General features: G+C 49.9%; 1 protein-coding gene across 1 annotated transcript in view; it reads right to left on the minus strand.

Moving 5' to 3' along the window:
* The window catches only part of LPP (LIM domain containing preferred translocation partner in lipoma), a gene marked incomplete at its 3' end in the record, with an annotated part of 145,524 nt that overhangs the window by 48,711 nt on the left and 81,813 nt on the right, over positions 1 to 15,000 (minus strand). Inside the window, exon 4 of the mRNA XM_081329958.1 lies at positions 8,901 to 9,031. Within this exon, the coding sequence (XP_081186084.1) occupies positions 8,901 to 9,031 (131 nt within the window). The remainder of the gene's footprint in view (positions 1 to 8,900; positions 9,032 to 15,000) is intronic.

Consider the following 15,000-nt stretch of genomic DNA (forward strand, 5'->3'; position numbering starts at 1 on the left):
GTCAGATCATTATCTCCTGCGGCTGGTCTTCTGTTATGCCACCCCCCGCCGCTGGGCTGCGGAACCGACCAGGTGGTTCCGCCCCAGGCGCCTAATGGACCCGGAACGGTTCCAGAGGGCGCTTGGGTCTATACCCATCACCCTTACCCACAGCCCAGTCGATGCCCTGGTGGATGCCTGGGAAAGGGCGGCCGCCGGGGCACTTGACTGTGTTGTACCCTTGCGACCTCTGACCCGGCGCAGATCCCGCTGGGCTCCGTGGTTCTCTGCGGAGCTCCGGGAGATGAAGCGTTGGAGACGGGGTCTAGAGAGCGGTTGGAGGTCCAGCCGATCCGAATCCGACCGATTGCAGTTAAGAACCTTTATAAGGTCTTATCTTGCGGCGATAAGGACGGCGAAGTCTAACTACTTCACTGCCCTCATCGCGTCCACAGATAATCTCCCGGCCGCCCTGTTTAGGGTGACTCGCTCCCTCCTTAATCAGGAGGTGAGGGAGGATCCCTTACGGGGACGAGCCGAGGAGTTTAGTCATCATCTGGCGGACAAAATCGCTCAGATCCGGACCGGTCTGGACTCTGACTGGGCAGAGTCTGACGTGGAGGAATCGGACGGTCTTGAGCATGTTATCTGGACTGAGTTCGATCCTGTTTCCCCTGATGATGTGGACAGGATCATGGGGAGGCTGAGCACCACCACCTGTTTGTTGGATCCGTGCCCCTCCTGGCTAGCTTATGCGGCCCGGGAGGGGACACGAGGCTGGTTCCATGCAGTAATAACTGCTTCTTTGAAGGAGGGTATCTTCCCTGCCGCCTTGAAGGAGGCGGTGGTGAGACCCCTCCTCAAGAAGCCTGTCCTGGACCCGGCTGTTTTAAATAACTATCGTCCGGTCTCCAACCTCCGCTTTTTTGCGAAGGTTGTTGAGAGTGTGGTGGCGCATCAGCTTCCTCTGTTCCTGGAGGAAACTGATTATCTGGACCCGTACCAATCGGGTTTCAGGCCCGGATACAGCACGGAGACGGCATTGGTCGCGCTGGTGAATGATCTCTGGCGGCTCAGGACAGGGGTTGTTTCTCTGTCCTAGTCCCATTAGACCTCTCAGCGGCTTTTGATACCATCGACCATGGTATCCTACTGCGGCGTCTCAGGGGGTTGGGAGTGGGAGGCACCGTTTTACGGTGGTTCTCCTCCTATCTCCTGGGCCGTTCGCAGTCGGTGTTGACGGGAGGGCAGAGATCCGCCCCAAGGCCTCTCATTTGTGGAGTTCCTCAGGGGTCGGTTCTCTCGCCCCTCCTGTTCAACATCTATATGAAGCCGCTGGGTGAAGTCATTCGTGGTTTCGGGGTGGGGTATCATCAGTACGCTGATAATACCCAACTTTTTCTTTCCACCCCGAACCAACCCAGCGATGCCCTCGCCGTGATGTCCCGCTGCCTGGAGGCGGTCCAGGTCTGGATGGGGAGAAACAGGCTTCGTCTCAATCCCGCCAAGACTGAGTGGCTGTGCATATCGGCATATCGGGTCAACCAGACTATTCCATCTCTAACGATGGGGGGGTGAGGTGTTACCCCCCCCATTGATAGGGCTCGCAACTTAGGCGTCCTCCTGGATTCACGACTCAATTTTGAAGACCATATAGGAGCCGTGACCAGGGGGGCTTTTGCCCAGGTTCGCCTGGTGCGCCAGTTGCGACCCTACCTGGACCGAGATGCCCTACGCACAGTCACTCGTGCGCTCGTGACCTCCCGTTTAGACTACTGCAACGCTCTCTACATGGGGCTGCCCTTGAGGACCACTCGGAGGCTTCAGCTGGTGCAGAATGCGGCCGCGCGAGTTGTGATGGGGGTTTCCCGATACTTCCATGTAACACCTCTACTCCGCGAGCTGCATTGGCTCCCGGTTGCCCTCCGGGTGAGATTCAAGGTGCTGGTGATGACCTATAAAGCCCTACATGGCTTGGGTCCGGGATATTTGAGGGAACACCTGCTGCCGGCATCAAACTCCCTTCGTCCAGTGCGCTCCCACAGGGAGGGCCTTCTCAGGGTGCCGCCGGTAAGAGATTGCCGGCGGACGACACCCAGGGATAGGGCCTTCTCAGTGGGGGCGCCTGCCCTTTGGAACCAGCTGCCAGTGGAGCTTAGGACCGCCCCCGACCTCCGTTCATTCTGCCGGGACCTGAAGACCTGGCTCTTTGAGCTTTCTGGCCCAGGCTGAGAATTCTAATTTTAGCTTTAATCTTAATTTTAACTGGGGTTTTACTTATGCAGGGACGAATATAATTTTTTTAAATTTGTTTTTAACTTTTGTATCTTTGTTTTTTAATTCACCCTGTAAACCGCCCTGAGTCCTTTGGGAAAGGGCGGTATATAAATGTGATAAAATAAAATAAAATAAATAAATAAAATGTGTGCCGTTGTGCCCACAGTAAAAAATGACAATAAAGTTTATCTTATCTCCTCCTCCTCCTCCTCCTCCTCCTCCATCCCTGAGCTATAAAGAATCTCTTCCATGAGTTTATGGATCCTGGGATAGCTGGACACAAAGTTCCTTCCATTTTAAGATTCTACAAAGAGCGACAATCCTTGGCTGCTGTGATTAAAAAAAAAATCTTGATTCCCTTGGGAAGGGAACTAATCCTCTCAGTTTTGCAACTGTTTGGGGGGGGGGGTTGCTTTTAATTGTTAATCTCTGCTTTCCAAAATCCCTTATAAAGTTGCTTCTTAACTGCAACATTCACAGATGGGCCAAGCCACATCCACTCCCAATGGGATGGGAAATCTCGTATCCTGGCAGGAATCCGTGGACTTTTTTGGCTGAAACAATTGGATCCTTTCCGTATTAGAGCAAAAAACAGAATCCCTTAAAACCAGGGGGTGGGTTTCTGGATTAAACAAAAGATCCCATCTCCACCCTGTTGAATGTTCCCCGTTCCCATTTTAGCTCATTTTTAACGTTAATGTCCCCTTGCAGTTTTAATCTTTTATCTTACGGTTCTTGTTATGTTTTAAGCCGCCCAGAGGGACGGCATCTGAATTTGATAAATATATACAATAAAATACACAAGAACTTGTTAAGCTTGTAAGCCGCTCTGAGTCTTCGGAGAAAAGCGGGATATAAATGGAATTTTAAAAAAAAACTTAAAAACGTTTAAATCAACCCCAGAGCTAGATAAAAAAAGGACCAATGCATAACAAACAGGGTGGAGGTGGGATCTTAGAATATAGAATAACAGAGCTGGAAGGGATCTTGGAGGTCTTCTAGTCTAACCCCCCTGCCCAGAGAAGGAGATCTTATTTCATCTCGGTCAAATCTTTCCTTGGAAACTTCCAGTGTTAGAGCATTCACAACTTCTGGAGGCAAGGAGTTCCACTGGTTAATTGTTCTCACTGTCAGGAAGTTTCTCCTTAGTTCCAGGTTGCTTCTCTCCTTGGTTAGTTTCCATCCGTTGCTTCTTGTCCTGCCTTCGTGCGCTTTGGAGAAGAGCTTGACTCCCTCTTCTTTGGGGCAGCCCCTGAGATACTGGAAGGCTGCTATCATGTCACCCCTCGTCCTTCTCTTCGTTAGACTAGACATACCCAATTCCAGCAACCGTTCCCAATATGTTTTCGCCTCCAGTCCCCTGATCATCTTTGTTGCTCTTCTCTGCACTCTTTCCAGAGTCTCAACATCTTTTTTACATCGTGGTGACCAAAACTGGATGCCGGATTCCAAGTGTGGCCTTACCAAGGCCTTGTAAAGCGGTACTAAGCAGAAGATCTTATTTTTTTTTCTAATTTATTAACCAGCTGCAAAATGGGACACCCCCATCATCCAACTCTTGACTTCACATTGGATTTTCTTGCACACACTACTCGTTTCGACAGGATTTTAAATCCATATTTGGATTCCACATGGCTGTGCCCAAACGTTAATTCGGTTTAACATGGCAATGAAAAGCAAAATCACATTTCCCCCCCCCCTGACCAGCTTCTCCTTCCTGCAATCCCGTCACCTCTAGACGAGACGGGCAGCACCCACATCTAATTACAGGTAAGTCCTCGATTTACGTCCACCATGAAGCCCAAAGTTTCCGTTGCTAAACGAGCCAGCGGTAAGGCGAGTTTTTGCCCCCATTTTAAGGGAATCCAGTTGTTAAGTGAGTGACACAGTCGGGAAGTGAATCCAACTTCTCCCCATTGACTTTACTTTTCGGCAGAAGGTCGCAAAAGGGGATCACGTGGTGCCAACCGTCATAAATATGAGCCAGTTGCCAAGTGTCTGAATTTTGATCACGCGAGCATGGGGGAGGGGTGCTGCAACGGTTGTGTGAAAGAAGTCAATTTTTTAACTTTGAGCAGTCACTAAAGGAATGGTCATAACTCGAGGACTACCTGGAAATGAAATTTTTTTGGGGGGGCTGTTTTCTGGTCCTCTGCATCCCGACTGAGGCCTCCTACATGCTCCCAGCAGCTCCTGCAAGAGATTCTAGACAGCCCTTCCCAAGAAGCCAAGAAAAGCTGGCCTCTTCCTTTCCTTTCCAATTAATCAAATTACAGCCCAGAACTCGTTGCCGATAATTACGGCCACTGTTTCCCTTCTGATTTCTTTGCCTGATGCCGGCACCCATGCCATCCTTGCCTTCTTCTGGGGCGACGTGAATTAAGGTTTAATGAGGGCTTTGATAGAATTCACAGGCTGGGTGGCAACCTGGCACCGCCGAACGATGGCAGGGGGAGGCAGACTTGGCAAGCAGGAATCCGCCGTTCCTGGAAATGCCCAGCCTGGCAGAGTGGCATGCCGAGGGCGGCAAAAACAAAAGCCCAGCAGGGCAGCCGATGGGAAGAAGCTTGCCGTGCTCCTTGAGCCTTGAATTTCTCTCCCTCCGTATCCAGCTGACCTTAAATGTCAAAGCTGCCGCCTTCCGCCCCCATCATCACCAAGGTTAGAACACAGAATGATACAGTTGGAAGGGACCTCGGAGGTCTTGTAGTCCAGCCCCCTGCTCAAGCAGGACACCCTAGGCCATTCCAGACAAAGGGTTGGCCAGTCTCTTCTAAAAAACCTCCAGTGTTGGAGTACCCACAACCTCTGGTGGCAAGATCCCTTCCAGCCCTAGGATTCTATGATCTTGGGCAAGGGGGTGGACTAGAAGACCTCCAACGTCCCTTCCAGCCCTAGGATTCTATGATCCTGGGCAGGGGGTTGGATGAGAGGACCTCCAAAGGCCCTTTCAGCCCTAGGATTCTATGATATTGGACAGTAGGGTGCACTAGAAGAGGGGTAGGCAACCTCGGCTCTTTTATGACTCGTGGACTTCAACTCCCAGAATTCCTGAGCCAGCCGCGCTGAGGGGAAAGGGAGAGGTTTCCAAGCTGAGCCATGCTGGCTGAGGAATTCTGGGAGTTGAAGTCCACGAGTCATAAAAGAACCAAGGTTGCCTACCCCTGGACTAGAAGATCTCCAAGGTCCCTTCCAGCCTTATGATTCTATGATCTTGGGCAGTGAGTTGGGCTAGAAGACCTCCAAGGTCCCTTCCAGCCCTAGGATTCTATGATCCTGGGCAGGGGGTTGGACTAGAAGACCTCCAAGTTCCCCTCCAACCCTAGGATTCCATGAAGCGAGCAGATATGAAGCGAGAGAAAAAGATTCCGGCTGTAATGGAGACTGGCACCATCAGGACCCTGGACAGCTCCACAGCAGGGGAGATGTTGCTCCCTCACTTTCCTCTAAGGCAGAATTCCCAAAGAATTCCAGTTTTGCAGCTTGGTTGGGGCAGGGGAGTGTCTGGCAAATGCACACAGGTTCGCAACTCCAAGAAAAACCAAATGGACAGGTATAGTATAGGTGGTAACTTGCTCAATAGTAGCATCTGTGAGAGGGATCTCGGAGTCCTAGTGGACGATCCCTTAAATAGGAGCCAGCCGTGCGCTGCAGCTGCCAAAAAGCCCAACACAATCCTAGGCTACATTAACAGAGGGATAGAATCAAGATCACGTGAAGTACTAATACCACTTTACAAGGCCTTGGTAAGGCCACACTTGGAATACGGCGTCCATTTTTGGTCACCACGATGTAAAAAAGATGTCGAGACGCTAGAAAGAGTACAGAGAAGAGCAACAAAGATGATTGGGGGACTGGAGGCTAAAACATATCGGGAACGGTTGCTGGAATTGGGTATGTGTAGTTTAATGAAGAGAAGGACGAGGGGTGACATGATAGCAGTGTTCCAATATCTCAGGGGCTGCCCCAAAGAAGAGGGAGCCAAGCTATTCTCCAAAGCGCCCCAGGGCAGGAGAAGAAGCAACGGATGGAAACTAATCAAGCAGAGAAGCAACCTGGAACTAAGGAGAAACTTCCTGACAGTGAGAACAACTAACCAGTGGAACAACCTGCCTCCAGAAGCGGTAAATGCTCCAACACTGGAAGTTTTTAAGAAGAGACTGGACGGCCATTTGTCTGTAATGGTATAGGGTTTCCTGCCTGAGCGGGGGGTTGGACTAGATGACCTCCCAGGTCCCTTCCAACTTTATTATAACTCCTCAGGGCCCACAGGTTGGGGACCCCTTCTATAAGGGCGATTCAAGCTTTTTCCAACTTGTCCTGAATCGGGGTGGCCAAATGTTCACAAGACGGCCCCTAGAACGTGACGTCCTTCTAAACGTGCAGCCAGACTCCTGCAGCGCTCTCTTCATGGGTCTGCCTTTGGAGACCCACTTGCAAGCTGGTTGCCGATCGGTGAGGATCCCTACAATCCCCCGGGATCCACTCTGCACATTCTGCGCTACGGGGATGTTGTGATTCAGGGTCAGCCTGTGGGTTCTGCAGTTGGGTTGGACGACTCAGAGGAGGAGGAGGAGGGGGGTGTTGAAGAGCTTGCTGAGAATAATATTGAGGCTCCGCAGAACCCTCAGCCAGGCCCCTCTCATCTGGTCACGATGCAGACCCAGCTGTGTGAGCCTGACAGCGTGGATGAAGATGACCCACAGCTGGCCTTGTTCAAGGACGCCCGATGCAGGAGGCAGTCAATCAGGAGTAAACAGAGGAAGGCAGTGGGGCACCTCGGAAGGAGGCAGAGAGAAGCCACGCCCTGAACTGTATTTAAGGGGGAATGCATGGGAGGGCTGGTTTGCTGAAGGCAACCGCTTGAAAAGCTCCTGTTTCTTGGTTCGTGTCTTGTTCTATTTGTTTTTGTAGCAATAAATTTGGCAGGCGTAATTCCAGCCTCTTGCCTTCTTGTAAAAGGGGTTGTCCCTGCCTTTTCTGCAGGGCCGGTAGCAGGCTGGTACAGAACAGGGGAGCCCTCGACATTCACCCACAACTGAGTCCAAAATTTCTCTTGCTGAGTGAAACGATTGTTAAGTAACTTTTGCCCCGTTTTACAACCTTTCTTGCCTTGTCGTTAAACGAGTCACTGCAGTTGCTAAGTTAGTAACACCATTGTTAAGTGAATCTGGCTTCCTCTGACTTTGCTGAGTCCAGAACTCTGCCACCGTCATAAATACGAGTCATTTGCTCTTCCCAACATCTTCTGGAGTGCTTCTGGGACATCAGTATCCACCATCATTATGATGGTTTATGACTATGGTGGCTACTGCTGGGTTAGGCCCTAAGAGTTCTTTGCAGAATTGGCTGTTCCTCCAGTCCTGAGTTAAGTCCTTCTCTTTGTTCATTTAGATTACAATCAATATTTTATTATTGGTCCTTCCCTTTACCCTTTCTTGAAATTTATCTTCCTGGAACCAGCAGGATTCTGTCTATTGGGCGACATGATTGTTTAATAAACCACAATATGCCGCCAGTTGTACTGTGTGACTCCTTCACCCACCAAATATGCTCCTTGCTGGGTGGAAAAAAACAAACATTTGGGAATTCAAAACGGAAGAAGCCTCACTACGCAACTGACCGTGATTCAAAGGGTTTGTGGCAAATCTTGGCAACGTGGAGCAACAAGGCCTGTCAGCAGAATCAGGGATGTTGTGTGGGACCCACAGAAACACACAACCGCATTAGCTCATTCTTAACCTGGTCTATTTTACAGGGTTGTTGTTAAGACAGGAAAATGGGAGGAGCTTCTGAAGGAAACGTGGAATCTGAATCTAACCGATAAGTAACAGGCGCTCCTCCTCCTACGGCCACCGCTGAGCTCAAAACTTTTGTTGCTAAATGAAACGCTTGTTAAGTGAGTTTTGCCCCATTTTGCGACCTTCCTGGCGCACCTGTTCTTAAGTGAATCGCTGCTATTGTTAAGTGAGTCGCACGGGTAGGCAACCTTGGCTCTTTTATGACTTGTGGACTTCAACTCCCAGAATTCCTCAGCCAGCATGGCTCAGCTTGGAAACCTCTCCATTTCCCCTCAGCATGGCTGGCTCAGGAATTCTGGGAGTTGAAGTCCGCAAGTCATGAAGCGGCCATAGTTCCCCCACGCTGGCTCAGGAATTCTGGGAGTTGAAGTCTACAAATCATGAAAGGGCCACAGTTCCCCCACACTGGCTGAGGAATTCTGGGAGTTGAAGTCCGCGAGTCATGAAGGGGCCACAGTTCCCCCACACTGGCTGAGGAATTCTGGGAGTTGAAGTCCGCGAGTCATGAAGGGGCCATAGTTCCCCCACGCTGGCTGAGGAATTCTGGGAGTTGAAGTCCACGAGTCATGAAGGGGCCATAGTTCCCCCACGCTGGCTGAGGAATTCTGGGAGTTGAAGTCCGCAAGTCACCAAGGGGGCCATAGTTCCCCCATGCTGGCTGAGGAATTCTGGGAGTTGAAGTCCACGGGTCATAAAAGAGCCAAGGTTGCCTACCCCTAGACAATCACCTTTCTGAGATGGTGTAGGTTCTCCTGCTTAAACAGGGGGGAGGGCTGGACTAGAAGACCTCCAAGGTCCCTTCCAGCTCTATTCTATTCATCTCACTGGACTGACCCTCCTTACCTGGAGGTTGGAAAAGGCTTCATCCGGAGGAGGGGGCAGCAGGAAGGACCCCGCGGCTGGTGAGAAGCTCCCCAGGTTGTCTGCCGAGGGGGGAGGTGGTGGGGGCGGAGGGGGGGGAGGCGGGAAGTCACCTGGAGGGGGAAGAAAAAGAAGAGAAAGGCCTGGCTGAGTCTCGGAGAAAGGAGCTGCACACCCACCCTGCAAAAGGCTGGACTGTTTGACTTATGATTTACTGAGAACATTTGCGTGGCTGCCATGCAGAAATAAAAATAAAATAAAAATAACACAAGCTAAGATTAAGGTAAAGGTCACAGGATGAAATAAGATTGAGATTGAGATTGAGATTAAGACAAGGCAGAGATAGAGATTAAGATAAAATGCTAAGATTGAGATTGCGATGAAATCGTGGGCGTTCCATCCCTGGAGGTTTTTAAGAAGAGGCTAGACAGTCACCTGTCTGAGATGGTATAGGCTCTCCTGCTTGAGCAGGGGGCTGGACTAGAAGACCTCCAAGGTCCCTTCCAGCTCTATTCTATTCTATTCTATTCTATTCTATTCTATTCTATTCTATTCTATTCTATTCTATTCTATTCTATTCTATTCTATTCTATTCTTATATTCTATTCTATTCTATTCTATTCTATTCTATTCTATTCTATTCTATTCTATTCTATTCTATTCTATTCTATTCTATTCCATCCCATAATTCTATTCTATTCTATTCTATTCTATTCTATTCTATTCTATTCTATTCTATTCTATTTCCTTCTTCTCTTCTCTTCTCTTCTCTTCTCTTCTCTTCTCTTCTCTTCTCTTCTCTTCTCTTCTCTTCTCTTCTCTTCTCCTAGTCTATATTCTATTCTACATTCTATATTTTACATTCTACATTCTATATTCTATTCTATTTATTCTATATTCTATTCTATTCTAAAATGGTAAGGTAAGGTAAGGTAAGGTAAGGTAAGGTAAGGTAAGGTAAGGTAAGGTAAGGTAAGGTAAGGTAAGGCAAGATAAGATAAGATAAGATAAGATAAGATAAGATGAGATGAGATGAGATGAGATGAGATGATAAGATAAGAGAAGATGATAAGATAAGATGATAAGATAAGATAAGATAAGATAAGATGAGATGAGATGATAAGATAAGATGATAAGATAAGATAAGATAAGATAAGATAAGATAAGATAAGATAAGATAAGATAAGATAAGATAAGATAAGATAAGATAAGATAAGATAAGATAATGCAAGTCATTCCATGGTCACATGATCAAACTATAAGTTTTTGGGATTTTTCTTTGCTGGTTTCTTGCAAAAAATATGCCCATTCAAATGAATGGATTCACGTAATGATTGTGGCCTTTGCTTAACAACCACTGTGGAAAAGGGTGAGTGTGCCTCAACTTATGACCTCAAGGACTTACAGCCAGATTCCCAATGACGGTCATAAGTCGAGGACTATCTGTGCAGATTTCCTGCTGGGGAGAGCTGCCTGCTGGGAGATGCTGCTCCATCACAGAGCGTTGAAAGGCAAGGCTGGAGAAGTATCGGACTGAAAAATCCCATTTCCCCCCACGGATTCCTCAAGAGCTGCTGGGGAAAGCCAGGCAGAGATGCCTGAGGAACGGGACCTACGTGGTTTGTCTTGGATGGTATTTGTGCTTCATTTCCTGTCTTCCCGGTCAGGAGGAGATCGCGGAGGTCCCCATCCAAATTCTAGCCGGCCCCGACCCAGCTTAGCTAATCAGCCCAGACTTTGCAAAATCCCCCTTGTGAAACTAGGGGTTCTGCCGAAGAGGAAGATCCGTGAAATTCTGGATAAATACTTTCATACATGGGGTGAGAATGTGATGTTGTGAGAGGAAGGAAGGGGATGGCAAAGAGAGGGAGGAAGGAAGGAAAGGAAGGAGGGAGGAATGGAGGGAGGGAGGAAGGAAGGAAGGAGATGGGAATGAGAGGGAGGGAGGAAAGGAAGGAGGGAGGAATGGAGGGAGGGAGGGAGGAAGGAAAGGAAGGAGGAATGGAGGGAGGGAGGAAGGAAGGAAGGAGATGGGAATGAGAGGGAGGGAGGGAGGAAGGAAAGGAAGGAGGGAGGAATGGAGGGAGGGAGGGAGGAAGGAAGGAGATGGGAATGAGAGGGAGGGAGGGAGGAAGGAAGGAAAGGAAGGAGGGAGGAATGGAGGGAGGGAGGAAGGAAGGAAAGGAAGGAGGAATGGAGATGGGAATGAGAGGGGGAGGGAGGAAGGAAAGAGATGGGAATGAGAGTAATGGAGGGAGGGAGGGAGGAAGGAAGGAAGGAGATGGGAATGAGAGGGAGGGAGGGAGGGAGGGAGGAAAGGAAGGAAGGAAAGGAGGGAGGGAGGGAGGGAGGAAGGAAGAAAATGGGAATGAGAGGGAGGGAGGGAGGAAGGAAGGAAGGAAAGGAAGGAGGGAGGAATGAGAGGGGGAAGGAAGGAAGGAAGGAAGGAAGGAAGGAAGGAGAAAGGAAGGGGAGAGGGGGAAAATATCAAAGGAGAATTGATATTGTATCCTGGAGACGAATCCTCTGCCTGGTCCCCCCACACACACACTGTCTCCCGGCTGCTGGGTGGGCAGAGGGGGCGGGGGGGGGATCTGACCGGCCTGGCAAGGGCTGCTTTGGAGGCCATCTCAAGACCGAAATCCGCAGGAATCAGCCCCTTTGGGGGGAGCCGGATGAAAAGGCGCCCTTCCCCCCCTTTTCCGTCTGGGAGGAACGGTGCCAGGGTTGGCCAAGTGATGTGCCCGGCGGGCTCTTCGTCGCCTTGGTGATCTCAGGTTGGTTGGGAGCCTCATGAGCTCAAGACGGAGAGTCTGCACTGCAAGAGGCCGTGTGTGTGTGTGTGTGTGTGTGTGTGTGTGTGTATAATATTACCCCCCCCCCGCTCCTGCTGTTCCAGACCGTGAATCACCGATCCGGCTGCACAAAAGCATCGCTCAACAAGCGCTCAACAAGCGCCAGCTTTTGTCTGCCACTCAGCCAGGCCAGAGGGCAGCGGTCTGGATCCTCCAGGCGCCACGTGCCCAGCCGGGTGCCGGCAGTGGCGGAGAGCTTGCCTTCCTTTACCTGGCCCGCGTGGGACCCACACCCGGGCCGTGGCCCGGAAGGCTCCTTCCCACCGCTGGGGATTATCACCGGCTCCTGGCAAGGCGCCCAACAATGCACAGGGTGGACCTGCCACAGATGCACCGATGCGGCGCAAAAGGGGAAAGGAAGAGGAAGCGGAGCGGTGATCCCTTGGGCGGCCCAGGGAGGAGATCCAGGGGATCCCGGATCCCTTTTCCCAGTGTGAGCCCAAGAAATGGGTGGGTTCGGGAACTAGGTGAAACCTGTTGCTCAATGGACCGACTACAGCTTAAGGTGATGGCTGAGTGCATGCAAGACTTGCAGACGGTGGATGGGTGGATAAGGAAGATAGGAACAGAAAGGAAGGAAATGGGAGTGAGAGGGAGGGAGGGAGGGAAGAAGGAAAAGGATGGAAGATAAGGAAAGCAAAGAAACAGGAATGAGAAGAAAGAGGAAGGAAGGAAGGAAGGAAGGAAGGAAGGAAGGAAGGAAGGAAGGAAGGAAGGAAGGGTGGGAGGGAGGGAGGGAGGGAGGGAGGGAGGGAGGGAGGGAAAGAAAGAAAGAAAGAAAGAAAGAAAGAAAGAAAGAAAGAAGATAGGTAAAGCAAGGAAATGAGAATGAGAGGAAGGAAGGAAGGAAGGAAGGAAGGAAGGAAGGAAGGAAGGAAGGAAGGAAGGAAGAGAAAGAAAGAAAGGAAGAGAAAGAAAGAAAGAAAGAAAGAAAGAAAGAAAGAAAGAAAGAAAGAAAGAAGATAGGTAAAGCAAGGAAATGAGAATGAGAGGAAGGAAGGAAGGAAGGAAGGAAGGAAGGAAGGAAGGAAGGAAGGAAGGAAGGAAAAGCAAGGAAATGGGAATGAGAGGAAGGAAGGAAGATAAGAAAAGCAAGGAAATGGGAATGAGAAAAGGAAGGAAGGAAGGAAGGAAGGAAGGAAGGAAGGAAGGAAGGAAGGAAGGAAGGAAGGAAGGAAGGAAGGAAGTCTTTAAATATAATTCATCCTACACATGATGATACATGACAGGTTTGATGTATTGTAGAATTAACTGAAGCTTCCCAATTAATTTTTGACACCCAACCAAACGTTCCCATGTTTTTCAACCTTGAAGGTGTGTGGCCTTCTATTCCCATGGCTGGCTAGGGAATTCTGGGAGTTGTAGTCCACACGTCTCCCAACTGCCTGCCTTGAGAAAGGCTGCTACCTACACAGGCTCCCTTCATCAAAACAACCCACTGCCAGCTTGGCCGCCATTCCTTCCCCGGAAGGACTGAAAAATCTCCTCCATTTTGCCGGCGCGAATTTATTTGAGCAGCCGCTCAAAAGGAAGGCCCCGACTTTTCTCCTCCGCAGCCAAATCAGCCACCCTCCAAAGCCCTTCCTCATCGGAGATGACCTGCTGGCCGTGGCAGGAAGGCAAGTTCCTAGTCCTCAAGGCCACTGCCAGATGGGACAGCCCGCTTGCTCTTCTTCCCAATGGCCTACTTTGAAGCCGGGCCGCTTGTCCCACCTGGCCTTCTCCCTTTGGGACAGTCCTGCAGGTGGGGCAGAAGGAGCCCCTCCCTTCTGCCTGCCCCCCCCTTAAAATGGAGAATGCTTTGTTTCCGTGAGGTGTGATGGTGATGCAGAGCAATTCCAGAGTAAAAATCCCCCCCATTTCTTTGCCTAAGCAACAGGCCAGATGGAGCAGCTATCCTTAGCAATGCCCCCGGGGGGGTGGGTGGGCTGAGAGCAATTCTCCCCCCTTTTCTGCACCCATTCCCCCCCCCCCCGGAAAGTCTCAAAACACCTGTGGCAGTGCCAGGGAAGGGATGCTCTGGACCAGAGCAGGACAAATCCTTGGAAAACAACAACAACAATAATAATAATTCCTCCTTTCTTCTTCTTCCTCTTTTCTCCTCCTCCTCCTCTTCTTCCTCCTCTTATTTTCTCCTCCTCCTCCTTCCTTCCTCTTCTTCTTTTCCTTCCTTTCTCCTTCCCTCTTCCCTTCCTTTATCTTTCCGCCCACCCTCCCTCCTCCTCATTCCCTCCTCATTCCCTCCTTTCTTTCTTTCTTTATTCTTTATTATTTTATTATATTTGTATACCGCCCTTCTCCCGAAGGACTCAGGGCGGTGAACAGGGCACATATAAAAAATACAGGATACAAAAATTAAAAAGAATTAAATAGTAGCCCAGCTAAAACAATCAATAACAATATAAAAATCCCCTTTCTTTCTTTCTTTCTTTCTTTCTTTTTTTCTTTCTTTCTTTCTTTCTTTCTTTCTTTCTTTCTTTCTTTCTTTCTTCTTTCTTTCTCTTTCTTTCTTTCTTTCTTTCTTTCTTTCTTTCTTTCTTTCTTTCTTTCTTTCTTTCTTTCTTTCTCTTCTCCTCCTCCTCTTTGCAAGTCCCCCCCTCTTCTAGCACTGATGATGTTACCTAGTTGGGTCATGAAATGTCTGCAAGAAAGCCACCCAGCTCTGAAAGCACAAAGGCCTCATAGTCTTCCTCCTCCTTCCCCTCCTGCTTCTCCTCCTCCTCGTTCCCCCCCCCTCCTCCTCCTCCTCCTCTGTGGAAATGACTCCCTTGTTCCCTGGTGGAACCCCATATTCAGCTCGACTTGAACAGGGGGTTGGACTAGACGACCTCCAAGGTCTCTTCCAACATCATCATCATCATCACCACCGCAACTGAGGCCAAAATCTACGTTGCCAGGCAACATGAGCGAGGTTTGCCCCACTTTACGATCGTTGTTAAGGGGACCACCGCGGTCGTTAAGTGAGTCGCACGGTGCCCGAGTGAATTGTGCCTTTCCTCGTTGACTCTGCCTGTCAGGCGGTTGCCAAAGGGGAAATCACGTGCCCTCTCCCCGGGGACACTGCGACCGTCGCAAGTACGAGTCAGTCGCCAAGGGTGATCACGTGACCCCGGGGATGCTACAACGGTCATTAAGTGTGCGTGGGGGGGGAAGGAATAAAAAGGCCACCGGTCACACGTTTCCCCCCGATGCCGTTGTAACTTCCCGCGGTCTCTAAGCAAAGCGCT

The sequence above is a fragment of the Vipera berus genome (assembly GCF_964194415.1).
Source record: "Vipera berus genome assembly, chromosome: 5".
NCBI classification, from domain to species: domain Eukaryota; kingdom Metazoa; phylum Chordata; class Lepidosauria; order Squamata; family Viperidae; genus Vipera; species Vipera berus.